At 61.7% G+C, this 17,251-nt stretch overlaps 3 protein-coding genes and 1 long non-coding RNA gene across 8 annotated transcripts in view; 1 reads left to right on the top strand and 3 right to left on the bottom strand.

Annotated features, from left to right (window-relative positions):
- The first annotated feature begins 38 nt into the window (after nucleotides 1-38).
- Nucleotides 39-4,352, top strand: ERCC6L (ERCC excision repair 6 like DNA helicase). Its single transcript, XM_005527485.3, has 2 exons — nucleotides 39-129; nucleotides 290-4,352. Exons 1-2 carry the CDS (start codon nucleotides 74-76, stop codon nucleotides 4,089-4,091), a joined length of 3,858 nt encoding a protein of 1,285 aa, XP_005527542.2. The 5' UTR covers nucleotides 39-73; the 3' UTR covers nucleotides 4,092-4,352.
- A 1,323-nt stretch (nucleotides 4,353-5,675) lies between these two features.
- Nucleotides 5,676-6,457, bottom strand: LOC148183111 (uncharacterized). The gene is made up of 2 exons (XR_015773845.1): nucleotides 6,194-6,457; nucleotides 5,676-6,093 (listed from the first exon to the last, which is right to left on the bottom strand). It is a non-coding gene; the product is annotated as an uncharacterized LOC148183111 (long non-coding RNA).
- A 142-nt stretch (nucleotides 6,458-6,599) lies between these two features.
- Nucleotides 6,600-7,450, bottom strand: PIN4 (peptidylprolyl cis/trans isomerase, NIMA-interacting 4). Its single transcript, XM_088062560.1, has 3 exons — nucleotides 7,335-7,450; nucleotides 6,884-7,176; nucleotides 6,600-6,775 (listed from the first exon to the last, which is right to left on the bottom strand). Exons 1-3 carry the CDS (start codon nucleotides 7,372-7,374, stop codon nucleotides 6,617-6,619), a joined length of 492 nt encoding a protein of 163 aa, XP_087918686.1. The 5' UTR covers nucleotides 7,375-7,450; the 3' UTR covers nucleotides 6,600-6,616.
- A 596-nt stretch (nucleotides 7,451-8,046) lies between these two features.
- The window catches only part of NHSL2 (NHS like 2), a 28,252-nt gene continuing 19,047 nt past the window's right edge, over nucleotides 8,047-17,251 (bottom strand). For 3 of the 5 annotated variants that reach the window (XM_088062530.1, XM_088062531.1, XM_088062532.1), the window contains exons 2-8: nucleotides 16,534-16,686; nucleotides 15,563-15,699; nucleotides 15,260-15,464; nucleotides 14,313-14,444; nucleotides 11,073-13,259; nucleotides 10,844-10,976; nucleotides 8,047-10,513 (exon numbers count right to left, since the gene is read on the bottom strand). In XM_088062530.1, the coding sequence (XP_087918656.1) occupies nucleotides 10,201-10,513; nucleotides 10,844-10,976; nucleotides 11,073-13,259; nucleotides 14,313-14,444; nucleotides 15,260-15,464; nucleotides 15,563-15,699; nucleotides 16,534-16,686 (3,260 nt within the window). In that variant the 3' untranslated portion in view covers nucleotides 8,047-10,200. The remainder of the gene's footprint in view (nucleotides 10,514-10,843; nucleotides 10,977-11,072; nucleotides 13,260-14,312; nucleotides 14,445-15,259; nucleotides 15,465-15,562; nucleotides 15,700-16,533; nucleotides 16,687-17,251) is intronic. The other 2 variants (XM_088062533.1, XM_088062534.1) reach the window with 2 other exon arrangements.

Consider the following 17,251-nt stretch of genomic DNA (forward strand, 5'->3'; position numbering starts at 1 on the left):
GGGCGCGGCTGATTTACATGAGGCGCGGTGCAGGACGGGAAGGGCCGCGTTCGAAGCGCGGCGCGGCAGCGCCATGGCCGCCCCTGGGCCGGGACCGGCGGCGGCGGCGGAAGAGGAGCGGTACCGGGGGTGAGTGGGGCCGGGGCCGAGCGGCCGGGAGGCTGCGGGCGGGCTGGGGCCGGGGCTGAGCGGCCGGGAGGCTGCGGGCGGGCCGGGGCGGGGGTGGCGGGCCCGTACTCCCGGGTATAGCCCGGGCCCGGCCGCCCGGTGCTCACGGTGACTCCCTCAGGTTCGTGAGCAGCGCGAAGGCGGCGGCGGCCGACGGGGACCTGCAGGAGGCGCTGCGGCTGTTCCGGCTGGCGGCTGCCATCCGCCCCAGCGAGAAGCTGCGGGGCCGCATGCGGCGGGTGCAGGAGGCGCTGGCGGCGGCCGAGCAGCAGCAGGAGGAGGAGGATGATGATGAAGGCTTCGTGGACGTGTGCGGCAGCGGCCTGCTGATCTACGGCGAGATGCACGGGAAGCTGTTCCAGCACCAGCGGGAAGGTGTCGCGTTCCTGTACCGCCTGCACCGGGAGGGCAAGCCTGGTGGCATCCTGGCCGATGACATGGGCCTGGGCAAGACCATCCAGGTGATCGCCTTCCTCTCGGGTATGTTCGACGCCGAGCTCATCCAGCACGTCCTGCTCATCATGCCCACCACCCTGGTCAGCAGCTGGCTGGCTGAGTTCGCTCGCTGGACCCCCGGCCTACGCGTCAAGGAGTTCCACGGCAGCAGCAAGACAGAGCGCACCAGGAACCTGGAGAGGGTCCAGAGGAAGAATGGCATCGTCATCACGAGCTACCAGATGCTCATTAACAATTGGAAGCAGCTAGCCAGCCGCCACGAGCAGGAGTTTGTCTGGGACTACGTCATCCTCGACGAAGCACACAAGATCAAGTGCCCGTCAAACAAGACAACCAAGTGTGTGTACGCAATCCCGGCCCAGCACCGCGTCCTGCTTACGGGCACCCCCGTGCAGAACAACCTGCGGGAAATGTGGTCCTTGTTTGACTTTGCCTGCCAAGGCTCCCTCCTGGGAACTGCCAAAACTTTTAAAATGGAATATGAGAATCCCATTACCAGGGCGAGGGAGAAGGATGCGACTCCAGGTGAGAAAGCGCTGGGGCTAAAGATATCAGAGAATCTCATGGCAATTATAAAGCCCTATTTTCTCAGAAGGACCAAGGAAGACATCAAAAACTCTCATGCTGATAAAGCGGATGCTCCTTTTCCTGAGGACCCAAGTGAGAACAAGGTTCCCGTCATGCCGTCTCTCACTAGGAAAAATGACTTTGTTGTGTGGGTGTACCTGGCACCGGTGCAGGAGGAAATCTACAGGAACTTTCTCTGCCTGGATCATGTGAAGGAAGTGCTGATGACGACCCGATCGCCTCTGGCCGAGCTGACCGTCCTGAAGAAGCTCTGTGACCACCCCAGGCTTCTGTCTGCGAGAGCCTGTATCCAGCTGGGCTTGGAAGAGCAGGAGGGCTCCGAGCAGGATTACAGGATGGAGGCAGGTATGCTTTCAGGCATGAAAAAAATAGATCATCTCTCTGATGAGACTGTGATCCAGGAGTCTGGGAAGATGCAGTTCCTTGTGGGGCTGCTGGAACGGCTGAGAGAAGAGGGACACCGAACCCTGGTGTTCTCACAGTCGAGGAAGATGCTGGATATCATAGAGCTCGTCCTGTCTCGCCGACAGTTCCAGATCCTGCGCATCGACGGCACGGTGACGCACCTGACGGAGCGGGAGAGGCGCATCAACGCCTTCCAGAGCAACAGCGACTACTCTGTCTTCCTGCTCACCACGCAGGTTGGGGGCGTCGGCATAACCCTGACAGCCGCCAGCCGAGTGGTGATCTTTGATCCCAGCTGGAACCCAGCCACCGACGCTCAGGCTGTGGACAGAGCTTACAGAATTGGGCAGAAGGAGAACGTGGTGATTTACAGGCTGATCACCTGCGGCACGGTGGAAGAGAAGATTTACAGGCGGCAGGTATTCAAGGACTCGTTAATCAGACAGAGCACCGGTGACAAAAAGAACCCGTTCCGTTATTTCTCCAAACAGGAGCTGAGGGAGCTCTTCACGTTGGAGGACACTCGCACATCTGCGACCCAGATCCAGCTGCAGTCCCTGCACGCCATGCAAAGGAAGTCTGACCTGCAGCTGGATGAGCACCTTGCTTACCTGCATTCCCTGGCAATGTTTGGCATTTCCGACCACGACCTGATCTACACGAGGGAAATAGCTCACGAGGAGCAGGTGGAGAGCGAGGAAGCCCACCAGTACATCCAGAAGAGGGTCCAGAAAGCCCACGAGCTGGTCCAGCTGGAGTCCCAGCTCAGAGATCAGAGGATGGAGGGGATCAGAAATGCTTGTGAAGAGAAGTGGCAAAGACCATCGGAATCAGTTTCCAGGCCAAAGACGTTTTCTGTTGAAGGGTTGAACGATAAAAATCACTTTGTTTCACCACCAGTAGCTGATGCATACGAAAAAGACAAAGTTATTGATCTTACAGATGAGGACGAGGCCCAGGTGCTCAATGTCAGCTCCAAAATGACAACTCTGACTCTTGGTGACTTGGATGAAGAGAAACTGGTACAAGATGTGTCCAGCACGGAGACAGAAGTGCTCAATACCAGCAAGACAGAAGAACAATCTATTATACAAGAATCCGAGCAAAATCCTGAATCTAGCATTACAGCATCCCCTGCACTCGAGAAAGAGAGTCAGAGCCTCCAAGGGAAACGGCATTCGCAGGTACATTCAGACACCTCAGCCGAGGTGAGGAATGACCTCTCTGGGCATTGTCACAGTTCCTCTGAGTCTGGCATGGCTGGTGATCCTAGCAGGGATGCAGATTTGTCACTTCAGGTACTTGACTCACACGCTGCCCTGGGGACAGAGCAGAACAATGTTCCTGAGCCGGCTTCTGCTTCTGCAGTGCTGAGTTCATCAAACGTTACACCAGAGATCGATGCCGAGGTCTACAAGTCTCATGTGTTGGAAGACAGTTTGGAGGGCACATCTGCTCCTTCTTTCCAGGATCAAGTTGACTTCAATCTGGTTTTGGAAGAGTCTGAAGAGGGATGGCAGGATGCCTCAAGTAGAGAAGGATCAGTGGAACATCCTGAGAGGGAGAGCTTACAACTGCAGGCAGAAAGCTTGTGTAAATCTCCAGACAAAGAATCTCCAAACAGAACTTGGCCAAATGAGACCAGTAGCCATGGCAAACCGTGTCCCACAGCTGAGGAAGAGCCAAATGCCTCCCTGCAAGGGAGTAAAGCATTGGATGAAAGCAGTGTTCTCTCTACTTTTGGTAGGAAGAAACGCTTAAACAGACTGACTTCAGACAGTGAGAGTGAAGAGCAGCCTGAGCAAGTGACCTCCTCTCCCTTGGGCAGCTCTCAGCACGGAATTCCAGAAGGAGTTAGCGCTTCCACCCCTAAATATGACAAAATAAGAGCTAAAGCCATCTTTTCTCCCCAGCTAAATAACAGTGGAAACAGGTCTAACGCTTCCAGGCGCTCGGTCATCAGCAGGTTGGCAGATGAGGTGGAGGATATTGGGGAAATCATGGGAGCCACTGATGAAGAAGACGATGATGATGGTGATGAGGAGCAAGACGGGCTTGTGGAAGATGAAGCTGAGGAGTGCACTGGGGAATCTGCTGAGACTGAAGAAGAACCTACTGGAGAAACACTCGATACAGGTGAAGAGTCCTCCCACACAGACAGCGGGGAATCTGAGCAGTCCGAGGCAGAGGAGACGGAGTCATCTCAGGAGGAATCCACGGGTGACACTGAGCTCCAGTCAGGAGAGCAGATTGACTACTTCACCCAGGAAAGCAGCGCTGAAAAGGGCATTGAGCAGAGCTCCTCTCCTGCTGCAGATTACGACACCTTGGTACACAGTGGGAAGAAACTTCAGAATGATGGAAAACTCCAGGAGGCATTGGACTGCTTTGTGCAAGCTCTTGACATAAAAAGTGGGGATCCTGAAATTATGCTTCTGACTCTGAATTTGTACAGACAGCTGGCCCAGAAGTGACACGTGTGGCTCTGTGAACAGTCTGGCTGTTCCTCGTTATCCTGTGTCTGCACCACAGCCCTGGGATCCCTGAGCCAGCTCCAGGCTGCCTGCCATGTACTCGTGTGACTCAGCAAATTCAGCAGCTCCTGCTTGAGAAAACAGTCCAAACATCCAGGTGCTGGGGGGGAACTTCACTGAGGAGTCAGCTCACGAAGGTGCAAATGGTTCATGTTCCTGTCTGATTGTTTAATTAAAAAAATGGTGGTGTTGATGTCTAAACCCCTCTCCATGCTGGCAGCCCTGGTTTTACCTTTCTACCCTCCAGGTTGTGCCACTCCTCTCCCCTGAGAAGATGGGACAGTGCAGTCCCATGGCCTTGGGCTGCTGTGGTTCCTCCCTCCTTCAGGGTTTTAAATAATCAGTTTGGGTGCCTGCAAGTCACCCACCATTTGGGTACCTTAAAGCCCTTCCAGTTGCAACCCCTGCCACAAGCAGGGACTCCTGCCACTAGACCCAGTTGCTCCAAGCCTGGCCTTGAAACACTTCCACGGATGGGGCAGCCACAGCTTCTCTGGGCAACCTGTGCCAGTGTTTTATCACCCTCACAGGGAAGAATTTCTTCCCAATATCCCTTCTAACGCTACCCTCTGTCAGCCTGAACCTATTACTCTGTATCCTGTCATTCCAGTTCTGGATGAAGAGTCCCTCTCTGGCTCCCCTGTAGGCTGTTTCAAATACTGAAATGTGTGATGAGGTGTCCACACAACCTTCCCCAGGCTGAACAGCCTGAAAAGCCCCAACTCTCAGCCTTTCTTCATAGCAGAGATGCTCCAGTCCTCTTATCACCTTCATGGCCTCTTCTGGACTTGCTCCAACAGTTCCATGTCCTATTGCTGGGGGCCGCAGAACTGTGTGCAGGGCTCTAGGCAGGATCTTGGGAGTGCAGAGTAGAGGGGGAGAATCCCTTCCCTTGCCTGCTGCCCACGTTCCTTTGGATGCAGCCCAGGACATGGGGGGGTTTCTGGGCTGGGAAAGCTCACTGCTGGCTCGTGGTGAGTTTTTTGTTAACCATCACCCCCAAATCCTTCTCCCAGGGCTGCTCTCAATCCCTCATCTGCCCAATCTGCAGCTGTGTCTGGGAACACCCTGACCCAGGTGTAGAACCTTGTACTTTTCATGTGGTCCCACCTCTCCAGCCTGTCCAGGCCCCCCTGGATCGGTCCTTCCTTCCAGTGTGTGACCACAGCACACAGCTCAGTGTTGTCAGCAAACTGGCTGAGAGCATTTCAATCGCACAAACCAGCAGCTCAAAACCTCCTGGTTCTGGCTTTGAGTGACTGTGCCCCTCACCAACACAGCCTCGGTGTGGCGTGCTGGGCACTGGGACTGACTGCTGCCAGTCTCAGCTGGTGACAGCACAGCAGCAGATACCATGGATGTTTCCCTGTGCCACGGCATGCTGCCTTCTGCAGCACCACAGCACAGCACAGGACACCACACCTGGCTGAGCAGCTCTCTGTACTCGGAACCACAGCAAACACGGATCTGATTCTGCTGTTGTGTCAATGTGCTTTTGCCAAAAGAGAGAACAGGGCTCTGGTAGCCTGGAAACAAGAGGTTTATTTACAGAGCACCATTACATGGGGCAGTGTCTGCCCTCCATAGCAAGCCATTCACTGGCTGCCCTCAGCATTCCACACTCAGCAAAACCAACACCCTGAAAAGGGAGGGAAGGGAAGGACCTTTTGTTCTTTGATGTTTCCTCCTCATCTCTGAACTCTGTGCATGGTGCTCACCTGTAAACGTTGCTGGAACTGTGGCTGCTTCAGGGGCTCTGTGGGCAGGAAAGGGATCTGAGCTGGATTCCCGAGATGGCAGGAACCCTGCTGGCCTGTTTCCCCTGCACATCTCACAGCACAGCAGAGCGCAGTAAGCAGGACACAAGCCTTTAGTGGCTTTTTTCTTATTCAAACCTGAGTTATCCCATTTCTTCCCCCAGCTCTGAGTGGGCAAGGTGGAGCTGTAGGAAGAGGTGAGTCTGTGCTCAGGAGAGCTCTTCCTCCCCTCCTGCCCCCAGCTCCCTTCCCTGCCTGGCCTGACGCAGCTCCAGTGTTACCCACCCTGCACTGACGGGACTGTCCTGCAGCCCTGGAGCACAACCTGCACCATGGGAGCTGTCTGCACCCTGCTGGGGACGATGGAGATGGAGACCAAGCCCTGGGGGCCCCCTCTGTCCCTTTCTGTCATTTCTGTTTGTAGATAAAAGCCTGGGCACCTCATTCTGCTGACAGACCATTATCTGCACAGCAGGAGAAGCAAGAGGCTGCCAGACAACAAAGGCTTCAACATCTGTAAAAGGCTTTTGTTTCACCCTTCCCAGGCACACTTTACCTCTCCAGGCAGGGCTCTGCTCTGCCAGCACAGTGGCAGGGACAGCAGCTGCCTCCAGACGCGTTGCTGGTTGTGCCTGACTTGTTCCAAGGCCAAGGTGGCTGAGACTCGGGATTCAAGCAGTCAACAAGGTCATGATGGTCATTTACATTTTATTTTCTGCCTTCCACCATGATGATGTGGTATCCGAACTTGGTTTTAACGGGAGGGTCCGTGTACACGGGCTTGTCCATGCTGCTCACAGGCAGGGCAAACGCTGCCTCCTGGAATGGTCCCACCATGGAGCCTCTGGTCATCCAGCCCAGGTCTCCCTGCAGGGAGGCACCGCCGGGGTTAAGCGCTGAGCCTCAGAGCAGGGAGGGTGGGACGAGCAGGACCCCGGCTCCCGCTGCCCCGTCCCGGGTGCAGCACCCACTCACCCCCTGCCTGGCCTTGTCCTCGCTGTACTGCGCCGCCACCTCGCTAAAGCGCTGCCCGGCCTTCAGCTTCTCCATGGCCTCCATGGCGCGGCCGTGCTTCTCGCACAGGATGTGCCGAACCTGCCGGGGAGCCCAGCGGGGCTGTGGCGAGCGGGGCCGGCGGGCGGGGCGAGCCTCCGGTGCTGGGCGGAGAACCCGGCCCCGCCCCCCCCCCGCCCTCCCCTTACCGGCGCTCCCGCCCCCCTTCGGGCCCTGTGCTTTGCCCTCGCTGCCGCCGCCGCCGCTGTCGCCGCCTGTGAACCGAGCACCGTGACACCGGCCCGGTCTCCGCCGCCCCTGCCGGGCTCTGAGACCGGCTCGGCCCCCATCGCCCCCGGGACCCCGCCCGCCCGGTCCCGGTGCCGCCCCCGCCCGCCCGGTCCCGGTGCCGGTGCCGCCCAGCCCCGCTCACCCTTCCCGGCTTTGCCGCCGCCTTTCCCTTTAGGCGCCATCTTGCCGCTGTAAGGCCCCGCGCTGCGCCGGGCGGGGCCGCTCCTGCCCGGCCCGAGGGCCCCGGCTGCCCGCGCCGCGCCGGCATGGAACCCCCGCCCGGAGGGGACACGGGGACACCGGGGACACCGGGCCGTGCCCGCCCGGAGGGGACACGGGGACACGGGGACACCGGGCCGTGCCCGCCGAGAGCGGGCTGGAGCCACCCGGCACACCGGGCTGCCTTCGGAATCCACGGCCGTAGCCCGCACCCAGGGCTGTCCCCAGCACTCGGGGCTGTCGCTCTCATGCCTCCCACCTGCCCCAGGTGCCAAGTCCAGTCCCAGTCCGCCCCTCCGTACTTGCAGTCCTCCCCCCGGCTGTCCCCAGTGCCCAGCGCTGTCCCCGTCCCTCTCATCCATCCCACCCGTCCCCGGGACGCCAAGTCCATCCCCAGCCCCACCGTGGCCGCCCCCTCCGGCCTGTCCCCGGTGCCCGGCCGGGGCTGCCCTGACACCTCCCGGTGTCGCCCCCCGAGCCCTGGAGTGCGGGGCAGGGGCTGTGACAGGCCCCGGCCGGTGGGGCCGGTTCCCCGGGGGTGTCAGGGGGTGTCGGGGGGTGCCCACCTCCCCCGCACCGCTCCCTCGGCAGCCCAAAGAAGCACAGGCACAGGCGGGCAGCAGGGAGCACTTTACCAAGCTGGCGAGATTAAAAGTACAACATTCCGTAGTTGGCACCTTGGCGGCCCCCAGGCCGGGGCTGTCACAGGGGCTGTCCTGCTGGTCGGGCTGTTCCCGGGACCCCACTGCCTTCCCAGCGGAGCGGCCACCGGGAGCGGCCAGGGACGAGCACTGAGCCAGGAAGAGCCCCAGGAAGAGCGCCGGGAAGAGCGTGTTCCTCCGGCCAGGGAAATTAGGATCTCCGTCCCGTGGGCAATCTGTGTCCCACAGCTGACCTCTGGCCCACTTGGACATTTCCCCCCGGCAGCACTGGCCACTCCAGCCAATGTCCCGTGCTTGCCCCCAGCCCCCTTTGCCGGCTCTGTCCCTGCTTTCCTGAGCAGTCATGTGCAAAATGTACCCGTCCCCAGAGCTTCCCAAGCTGTGCCCTGGCCCCATCCAGCACCCTGCCACTGGCTGGGGCCACGGGATGGGGGTGAAATGTGGACATTCGTTAGAGCTTTTTTCTTGTGGTTGTTTTTTTTTGTTTGTTTGGTTTTTTTTCCTGAGTTTCTCAGCCTGGCTCTTAATTACAGGCTTAAATCTGCAGCCCTGGGAGAGGAAAGGGAGATATGAGCAAGTACCAGGAGACATGAGAGGGGAACCAACTGGAGCCTCAGTGGGATCAGATCCAGGGTGGGGGCAATGTTGGGGAAGTGTTTGCCTGGGCTGTGTTCCTCGGGGATGCAGAGCTCCTGGTGGGGCAGAGACCCCCAGAGCAGCCCAGGTGCCTCGGAGGGGCAGCCAAAGCACTGCCGTGGTGCCCTGCTGCTGCCTGGACCCACTGCAGTGCTCCCCCCGGCACAGCAGGGCTGGAGTGTGTGGAAATACATCAAGAAATGAAGCAGAAATTTCCCTGAACACCCTGTTTCCTCGTCAGCCGCGGCTGGCCCTTCCTGTTTCTCTGGGCGCGTGGCCGTGCTCGGAGCTCGTGCTTCCTCCCCACCCTGCCCCAGCCCCACACCACGGCCTCTGGCACTGGCTGCTGGGCCCCGTGCTGGGGCAGCTGGGGGTGAGGACAAATCCCACCCAGGGATGTGCAAACCCTCCTCCATGGCCCCACGCACGTGCCCCGATGGCTCGTGTCCCACTTGGCCTTGCTCGGCTCCCTGGTGGCCAGTGGGTGAGTGGTGGGCAGCCCTGGGGAGGAGCCAGGGGTCACCAGGGAGGTGGCTCAGGTGATGTCCATCTGGATTCCAGCCCCCGTCTCGGGACCATCCCAGGACCTCCGGTGCCAGGGCAGCAGGAGAAGTTGTTGCAGGGTCTGTCGGGGAGATGCAGGCGGCAGAGCTGGGGACGAGCTTCCTTCCCATGGCACAGCACCCCCATCGCGCCAGCCGGCAGCTCGGTGCAGGACCCCCAGCACGGGGGCTGGCGGGGAGTGGGGTGGCTGCTGGAACCCCTGTGCAGTGAGGCCAGGGGGGCTGGCAGTGGAGGCGACTCCGGGGTTTGTTTTTGGACTGAGAGCTGAGGAGCTCCAAAATGCAGCATTTTGGGGGCTTTCAAGGGGCGGGGGTTTGGCTTGAGGTGGTGGCGCTGGCTGCGGATGCCGGGTGCCGGTTCCCTGTGTGACAGGGAGGATGCTCAGGCCAATGACAGGGAACCTCCTGTGACTCTTCGAAAGCGACCGCAGATCCAGCCGAACCCCTGGCATCTTCCCAAAGTGCATCTGTGTGTCCAGCTGAATTCAACCAGGGTATCTCTGCATGGGAAACTCAAGGTACAATGTCAAAGGGAAGAGAATCAAACATCACCACCACTGTGCATTAGAAAAGCTGTTTAAAGTACCACATGCCGAAGTGACCAAAGAGTCTCAAGCTGCTTCGCTGCGGGCATGGGGCAACACCGGGGGCTGTGATCCTGTTCTGCTTCCTGGGCAGGCGCCTTCAATCCCAGGAGCTGGCTCAGCCAGGGCCAGTTCCAGCCTCTTCCCTCGTGGGAAGGGCCCAGAGTCATGAGGGCTTGGGCTCCAGCCACTGCCTCTCTGCCAGCAGCTCTCCAAGTAAGGAACAAAAGCAGAAGAACCCCCCAGCAGGATACGGGGGCTCCCCAGCAGCCAGGACAGCCCTTTGCAGCAGCGCTCCCTCTGCAGCCATCGCCACCCCTCCAGCTGGAGGGGCCCCTGTGTGGTCAGGGCTGGCTTTTGGGGCTGTTTGCACCGTCCAGCTCAGGGGCAAACTCTGTGATGACCCTCCGGGCCAGCGGGTTCGTGGTCTTGAGCAGTTCGGCGGCAGATGGCCGAGTACCGGGGCTGGTTTTGCTGCTCTTCTTCTGGAGCAGGGCTTTAAAATCCTCATTCCTGCTGGAAGACTTCCCACTGCTGCCCGCTGCTGCCAGGGACTCACCAGCTGGGGAGCCTGAAGTCTTTACGGGTGAGTGGGAAGTGGGTCGGCTGCTGAAGGTGTCACCAGGCTCTTTCCGCCCCAAGACCTTCCTCTTCGACCTAGGCACCAAAGGGACATGGGAGCAGTCTGGGGCTGGGGTGAGCTCCCAGAGCGAGGGGCATGGTAGTGCCCAGCCTGCTCTGCTGGGGCAAGCTGACAACATGAGCATGGCAGGTGGTGCTCCTGGCAGCAAGGACTGATCTGGAGCTTCCCCGCTGGTTGCACTCCGCTCAAGGCAGCAGCAACCAGGCTGTCCCCAAGGATGAACGCTGGTCCCAGTATGGAAAATCGGGGTGTCGTGGTGGGGGGACACTACACCCAGGGCTGTGGCAGTGGTGGGACTCAGTGGGCACAGGGGCTGTCCCCTCCAGTACATGCACCAGCCTTACCTGTGGATCACCGTGAAGAGATCCTCTGTGGTGCGGGACGTTGTGAACACCTCATCGTCCTCCTCCACGATGGACTCGGCCGTCTTGTCACTGGCAAAGCTCTTCTCCTCCGTGCTGGCTTCTGCTGAGCTGCCTGTGGGCAGGGAGGAGACAGCAGTGAACCCCCTGTGCAGCATGGGGAGTCCCTATCCCTGGGGTGATCCCACCACAGGGGTGGGGAGACCCTCACCTTGCTCTGAGGCAGGCTCGCTGGCAGGCGCGCTGCCCACAGCCTTGGGGGACGGCAGATCCTCGGCGTCAGGGTCGCAGCAGGCGGGCTCGGTGTCCAGCGTGATGATGGGGCTGGGGGTGGGTGGCAGGTCCCCCACACCAGCTGCCAGCTGTGCTGGGGCTGGCATGAGCGGCAGGTACAGCACGCTGGGTTTTTTGGGCACTGGCGGCGGCACCTTGGCTTTCCTGCGCTCCCCCTCGGCACCGCTCCGCTCTGGCCGCAGCTCGTCCAGGCTGCCCTGCGAGAGCCGCCGGGGCCCCGCCGGGGTCAGGGACAAGTGGGGCTCCCCCAGACCCCTCCTCAGCTCCCCTCTCCGCAGCACCACAACGGCCTCCTGTGCCAGCCCCTTCTCCTTGGCAGCAGTGCCTGGCGGGGATTTGGGGGACAAGGGACCCTCCTCCCGCAGAACTGGGGGCTTGGGCAGGATGCACGGGGGGCGCCTGGCCAGTGGTGGCTTCTCTGCCACGGGTGGCTTCACTTTCCTCTCCGGCCCCGGGCAGGGGACACGTGCTGGCTCCTCCGTGTGCTCCGGGCCATCGGCGTTGTCCTCTGGCTCCGAGCGGCTGATGGAGCGGAGGCGGACGGAGCGCAGGTCGGACTGTGTCACCACGGGCATGATGGGTGCGATGGGACTGGTCTTCTGGGCCAGCTTGGTGCCAAAGGTGGAGTCAGAGTGGTGCCGGCTGACCTTCGTCTTCCCCTTCAGGGAGATCTTCAGCCCTGAGAGGTCGAGGTGGGCGGGTGGAGTCAGTGGGAGGTCGAAGGACAGCCTGCCCTTGGGGCTCCTCTCCATGGGGGACGTGGGGGGCAGAGAGGATTTCCTCTCGGGGACCAGCGGCCTCACACGCACCTGGTGTGGGGAATGCCCGAGGATGGTGGAGGTGGGTACTGTGGGGGTTGGGGTCTCCGACTGACTGGAGTACCCACTGGATGGGGACATCAGTCCTGTGGGCCTGCCGGGCGAGGAGGTCTTGAGGTCTGCCTCGGCAGAGAGCTGGGAGGGCGTCGTGGCCCTGGAGACTGAGGGGGACACAAGGGACTCAGAGCTGCCCCGTGTCTTGGCACACTCAACGGCCGTGGTCCCTGTGGTCGTGCTTGAGCCAGAGAGGGACCGGTAGGGATCGCTGCCAGCCCTCCAGTCCGTGAGATGCCACTGGTGAGGAGTGGCTGTGCTGTTGGGCTCCCTGCCCGCACTCCCCTGGGGGTCGGCGTGCACCAGCCGGTGGCCCTGGAGCTCCGGTGGGATGCACAGGCTCTTGGGCCGCTGGTCCTTGGGCAGCGCCGCGCTCAGCCCCACGTCACCGTCCTGCCCCTCTTTGATCAGCGAGACGCTGCGTGTGGGTGGCGAGGGCTTCTTCTTGGCCTTCTTCAGGGAGATGCTCTTGGAGCGCCGCCGCCGCTGCCCCTCGGGCTCCAGCCCCAGGGAGATGTTGTCGGTGCTGGTGCTGCCCTCGGAGCTGGCGCTGGGGTAGCCCAGGGCATAGTTGGCGCTGCCCCGCCGGGTCTCGGCGTACGCGATGTCCACGGAGCAGAGGGACCCCGAGTCGGTGGGCACCGACAGTGAGCGCTCACGGAAGCGGCACCCTGCCCGCTCCACCTCCAGCTGCACCGGCCCTGCCGCCGGCTCCGGCTCCTCTCGGCTTCCCGGCAAGAAATTCCCCTTGGCTCCCTGGATGCAGCCGGAGCCGGCGGGGGAAGCGGGCACTGGGCCAGAGAAGAAGCTGGGCCCATTGCTGCCCACGCGCTCTTCTGTGGCGATGAAGAAGGAGGTGGAGGCGGCGGGGGAACCTGGGCCGGGCGATGGGACGGAGCCGCCCGGCGAGGCGCAGGTGGGCCCCTTGCCCGGGCCAGTGGTGAGGCTGGAGGGGCTCCCATAACCCAGGGGGCTCCAGGGCGGGGAGAAAGGGGTGCCCTGTGTCCCATTGCAGGCACTGGCACAGGGGTTGGCTGCCCCATCCATGGCAGCAGGCGGCTGGCAGCAGCGGGCCCCGAGGTCACTGAAGGTCTTCCTCAGCGGGGCCGAGAGGGGCGGACGCGGGCTGATCTCCTGGGGCGTCCCCCCGCTCGTGGTCTCAGGCACGAAGCTGCAGGACAGGGACTCGGCGATGGGCGCGTGTGTGCTGGATGTGGGGCCGTTGGCGCTGCCTGCAGGGAGAGAGCCTGGTGAGCCCCATCCTGCCTCACTCACGGGGACACGACCCTGCCCCGCACTCTGTCCCAGCCCGTGGCCACTCTCGAGGCTGCACCTCTGCCCAGGCATAAAATACAGATCTGTTGACTGGAATGTGCCACGGACAAACCAGCGGCCGTGGCAGGAGGTTCTACCCATGAGGAGACATCAGTCCCATGGCAACCAAAGTGTTGCCCTGGTCCCCATGGTTGGGACAAGGATGGGGTTCAGGAGGAGCCAGGTCAGGCATTGCTAGCTGAGACAGGGAGGGACATGGTGGCTCACAGTGCCACCTCATCACAGCACAGCCAGGATGGGGAAGGAGCCAGCAGCCGTGCTCTGAACACCCCCAGCAGACAGGGATGCTCAAGGCTGTGGTGGGCTAAGGTCTGACTGACTCCAGGGGAGGAGCAGTGATAACCAGTTGATGGTCTGACCACTGTCATGGGAAGAAACCTTCCTCCTACCCCATGAAAACTGCTCTGGAGCAGCTGGTGCCGTGGCTTCTCCTCCTGTCCCTACCTGCCTTCACAGACAGGCTGGCTCTGATTTCTCTACAGCTTCCATAGGGGACAGCAGGATGGAGCCCCTGAGCCACAGTGGCTGCTGTTCCCAAGGGTCCAATCCAGCCTGGAAGCACTCCAGGCACTCTCACATGCACACCCTTGGCACTGGCGTGGCCAGCTTGCCAGCCCCAGCAAAGAGCTGGCCAGGTGTGTGCCCCACAGCCACGGCACCCTACCACAGGGTCTGGGTGACTCTGTCTCAAAACCCCGATTCAGGACAAAGGAGCTGTCCCTGATGCCATGCCAGCCCCAGGCCAGCCCAGTGTCACCAGTGTGCCCAGCACTGTGCCTTGGGAGGGCACAGAGTCAGTGCGGCGCCTGCACCTCCCCGCGGCCGGGGTGTCCCCGGGAGCCCCTCTGTGCCAGGCTGGCTGCCAGCCCCGCGATGGCTGTGCCACCATCAGGGCAGCTCTGGGGCTGCCAGCCCTGCCCGGGTGCTGCCTGCGCAGTTCTTGCCGTCACCTTGGTCTCGCAGGGACGGGTTAGGGAATCCAATAATGGTCCGTCTACGCCGCAGGGTGGACTTGGGGTTCATCGCGGTCTCTGTGTTAAACAGGGAGTGACGAGCACTCGCGTGCCTAGCAAAGTGCTGCCCTGTAGCCAAAACAAACAGCTCTGCCGGAGCCCTGCTCCATCACCCGTGTTCTCTGCGTGTCCCCAGCCTGGGATGGTGACACAGGTGGGAGCGTGGGGTGCAGGAGGATGGTGTGAGCCATGTGGGGTGAGCACAGGGGAGATGGAGGCACGGTGGGAATGCGGCAGAGGGAGGTGGGATGGATGGAAAGCTACAGAGAGCAGCCCTGAGCTGTGTGACAGGCACAGGTCTGTGCTGGTGAGTCCAGACCCCACACCACTGTGCTGAGCCAGACTGGGGAGGGCTACGTGAGCCATGGAGAGGGAGAGAGACCAGTGTGGCCCTGGCACAGCTCTCCATGATGGGAAAGGGTAGAGAGAAACCTCTGCCCTTCAGAAGGAGCACCTCACCCAGCCACCAGCCCCAGCCACCGACCTGGGCCACAGCGGGACACCTGTGTCTGCAAGGACAGGACTGTGCTGTGGGGAGATGTGGCCCCGAGAGGATGGACAGGCAGGGGAGACAGGCTGGGTGCACGGCCTGTGCTGAGAGCCCAGGTGACAACAGACCTGGCTGGCTGGGCATTACATCAGGGGTGTGAGACCTGCCAGCAGCACGGCCAGCGGAGCAGACGCACAAAGCTGCAGATGGCACGAGAGATGGCTGGGAGTGATGGACACCAGCATGGCCCTGCTGTCCCCTCTCTGCCCCGGTGCCCACCTAACCCCAGGAACACAGCCCCCTCCCACCACCCGGCTCCTGGCCCAGATGGCTGCTGGGGCGCATCTCTGCCTGCGCCCCGTGTCCCCCGCCGCGCCCTGGGCTGCTGCCCTACCCGAGACATTGATGGGGACAATGTTGGTCTGGATGGAGCCGGGCTGCTGCCACTGCTTCTCCTCCACGGGGGGCAGGGGGAAGGCCCTGGGCCAGGGGGGCTGCTTGTCCGGGCTGGTGGGGAGGCTCAGGGAGGTGTCAGGAGGCCGAGCACCGAGCACAGCGCTGCTGGTGCTCTCCTCTTCGGCCGCTCGCTGGCTCGGGGGCTACGGGGAGAAAGGCACATCAGCCACCAAAGGGACGAGGGTGGAACAGTGGAACACAAGCAGGGACTCGCTGCCCGCCCTGCCACCCCAGAACTCACCATAAGCACGAACTCAAGGCGCTTGGCAGGTGGGGGTCGGGGTGACGGTTCAGGGGAGGTGTCGGGGGGCAGGTGACCAGCAGCACGGAAAGTCTGCCCGGTGACCCTGCTCTCGCTGTACTGCTCCTCATACTCCTCTGCAAGAAAAACAGCACCTGGGACCCTGCTCCTGCTGCCAGATCCTGGAGCAGGGGGCACGTGAAGGGACGGTGACTGTCCCCTCTGGCTGTCCCCAGCCTAGCTGGCTGTCCCTGCTCAGGACAGGCAGCTCAGAAGGCGAGGGAGACCCCAAGAAGGGTCTGGGGGAACTGAAGAAGCGCAATGATCCCAGCAGCTGGCCCCACTCCTCCCGGGGCACAGCCAGGGGACGCGCTGGGTCTCGCTGGGAAACAGCCCCACTGGGGACAGCCAGGAACTCAGTGTGTCCCCATCCTGTAATTGTTGCTAATTAATGCTGGTGGCTGCGGGCTGGCGGAAAGCAGGGCTGCTCAGGCTGACTTAATGAGATTACAAGCTGGGGGATGGCTGAGCTGCTGATCTCATCTGATGCCTGAGGAGCATCTGAGCCCGGGCCGCGTGACAGCCTGGGCCAGAGATTGGAAGGAAACAAAACCACTGGCCACGTTGATCCACTTAGGCAGATCAGTGGCAGGTCCCTGAGGCCCTCATGAGAACTGTGCTGTGGTGGGGCTTGTGGGTGCCCTGGTGGCCCCGCTGGCCTCAGTGGCCCAGCAGGCAATCCTGGTCCCAGTTGCTTTGGCACCTGCAGCAGTGACTTGGGAGCAGAGATCAGTGAGGGGCTGCTGGACACTGGGACCGCCAGGACCCAACTCCTGCAGCCTGCTGAGGTCCAAGGAGTGGCTCAGACATGCGTGTGGGAGACGAGCTCACAGTCCCATGGTGGCCACATAGCCCAGGCAGCACCACCACCCGCCCCTCACCCAGCCCACCCCAGCCCCTCTCCTCAGTACCTTGCAGCAAGCTCTGGAGGTTGAGCTGGGCCTCCTGGTGCAGCTGCTCCATGCCCGGTGGGCGCCCAGCTGCCAAGAACACGTTCACGGGCTGCTGCCATGGCAGCTTGGCGGGGGCGGCTTTCTTGCTCTCGAGGTCCAGGTTAGAGGTGGCTGCGGGTGGGAGAGAGCGGGGTCAGAGGCAGGTGGGGGGCGGCTTCCCTGCAGGTGCTGCTGTGGGAGAAGCACAGTGCTCATCCCACCCCAGCTCTCCAGGAATGCCGGGACGTGGCTGCGTCCCACCCTGGCAGGCTGCTGCCCACTGGGACCACTGGACACCGACCCTGAGGGCTGCCAAGAAGGGAGCCAGCTGAAATTGGGGAAGGAAGCCAGCCCTGCCACCCGTGCCTAACCGCGCCCGGGTGCAGGAAACGCTGCACGCGCTGCTGGAGCAACACCCTGGGCGTGGAGGAGCAGCAGCTGCAACCCAAAGGCAGGAGCCAGGGACCCAAATCTTCCACTGCACTGCAGCTCAGGGCTCACACAGCCTGTCCTGGCCTGGACACCCCCGAAGCTCTCCAGGGAAGGAAACCTCTGTGGGGACTGCTCAGACCCTCTGAAACACCCCAATGGGTGGAAAAGTCCCTGGGAGCAGGATCTGGGCTCAGCACTGAATGGCCCCGTGGGGAGCTGAGTGCTGCTCCCACAACAAGGCTTTGCCATGGGAACACTGCATGGC

Source organism: Pseudopodoces humilis, chromosome 15 (genome assembly GCF_049639895.1).
Source record: "Pseudopodoces humilis isolate 2021_Gansu_Grassland_sample_001 chromosome 15, ASM4963989v1, whole genome shotgun sequence".
Classification (NCBI taxonomy): Eukaryota; Metazoa; Chordata; class Aves; order Passeriformes; family Paridae; genus Pseudopodoces; species Pseudopodoces humilis.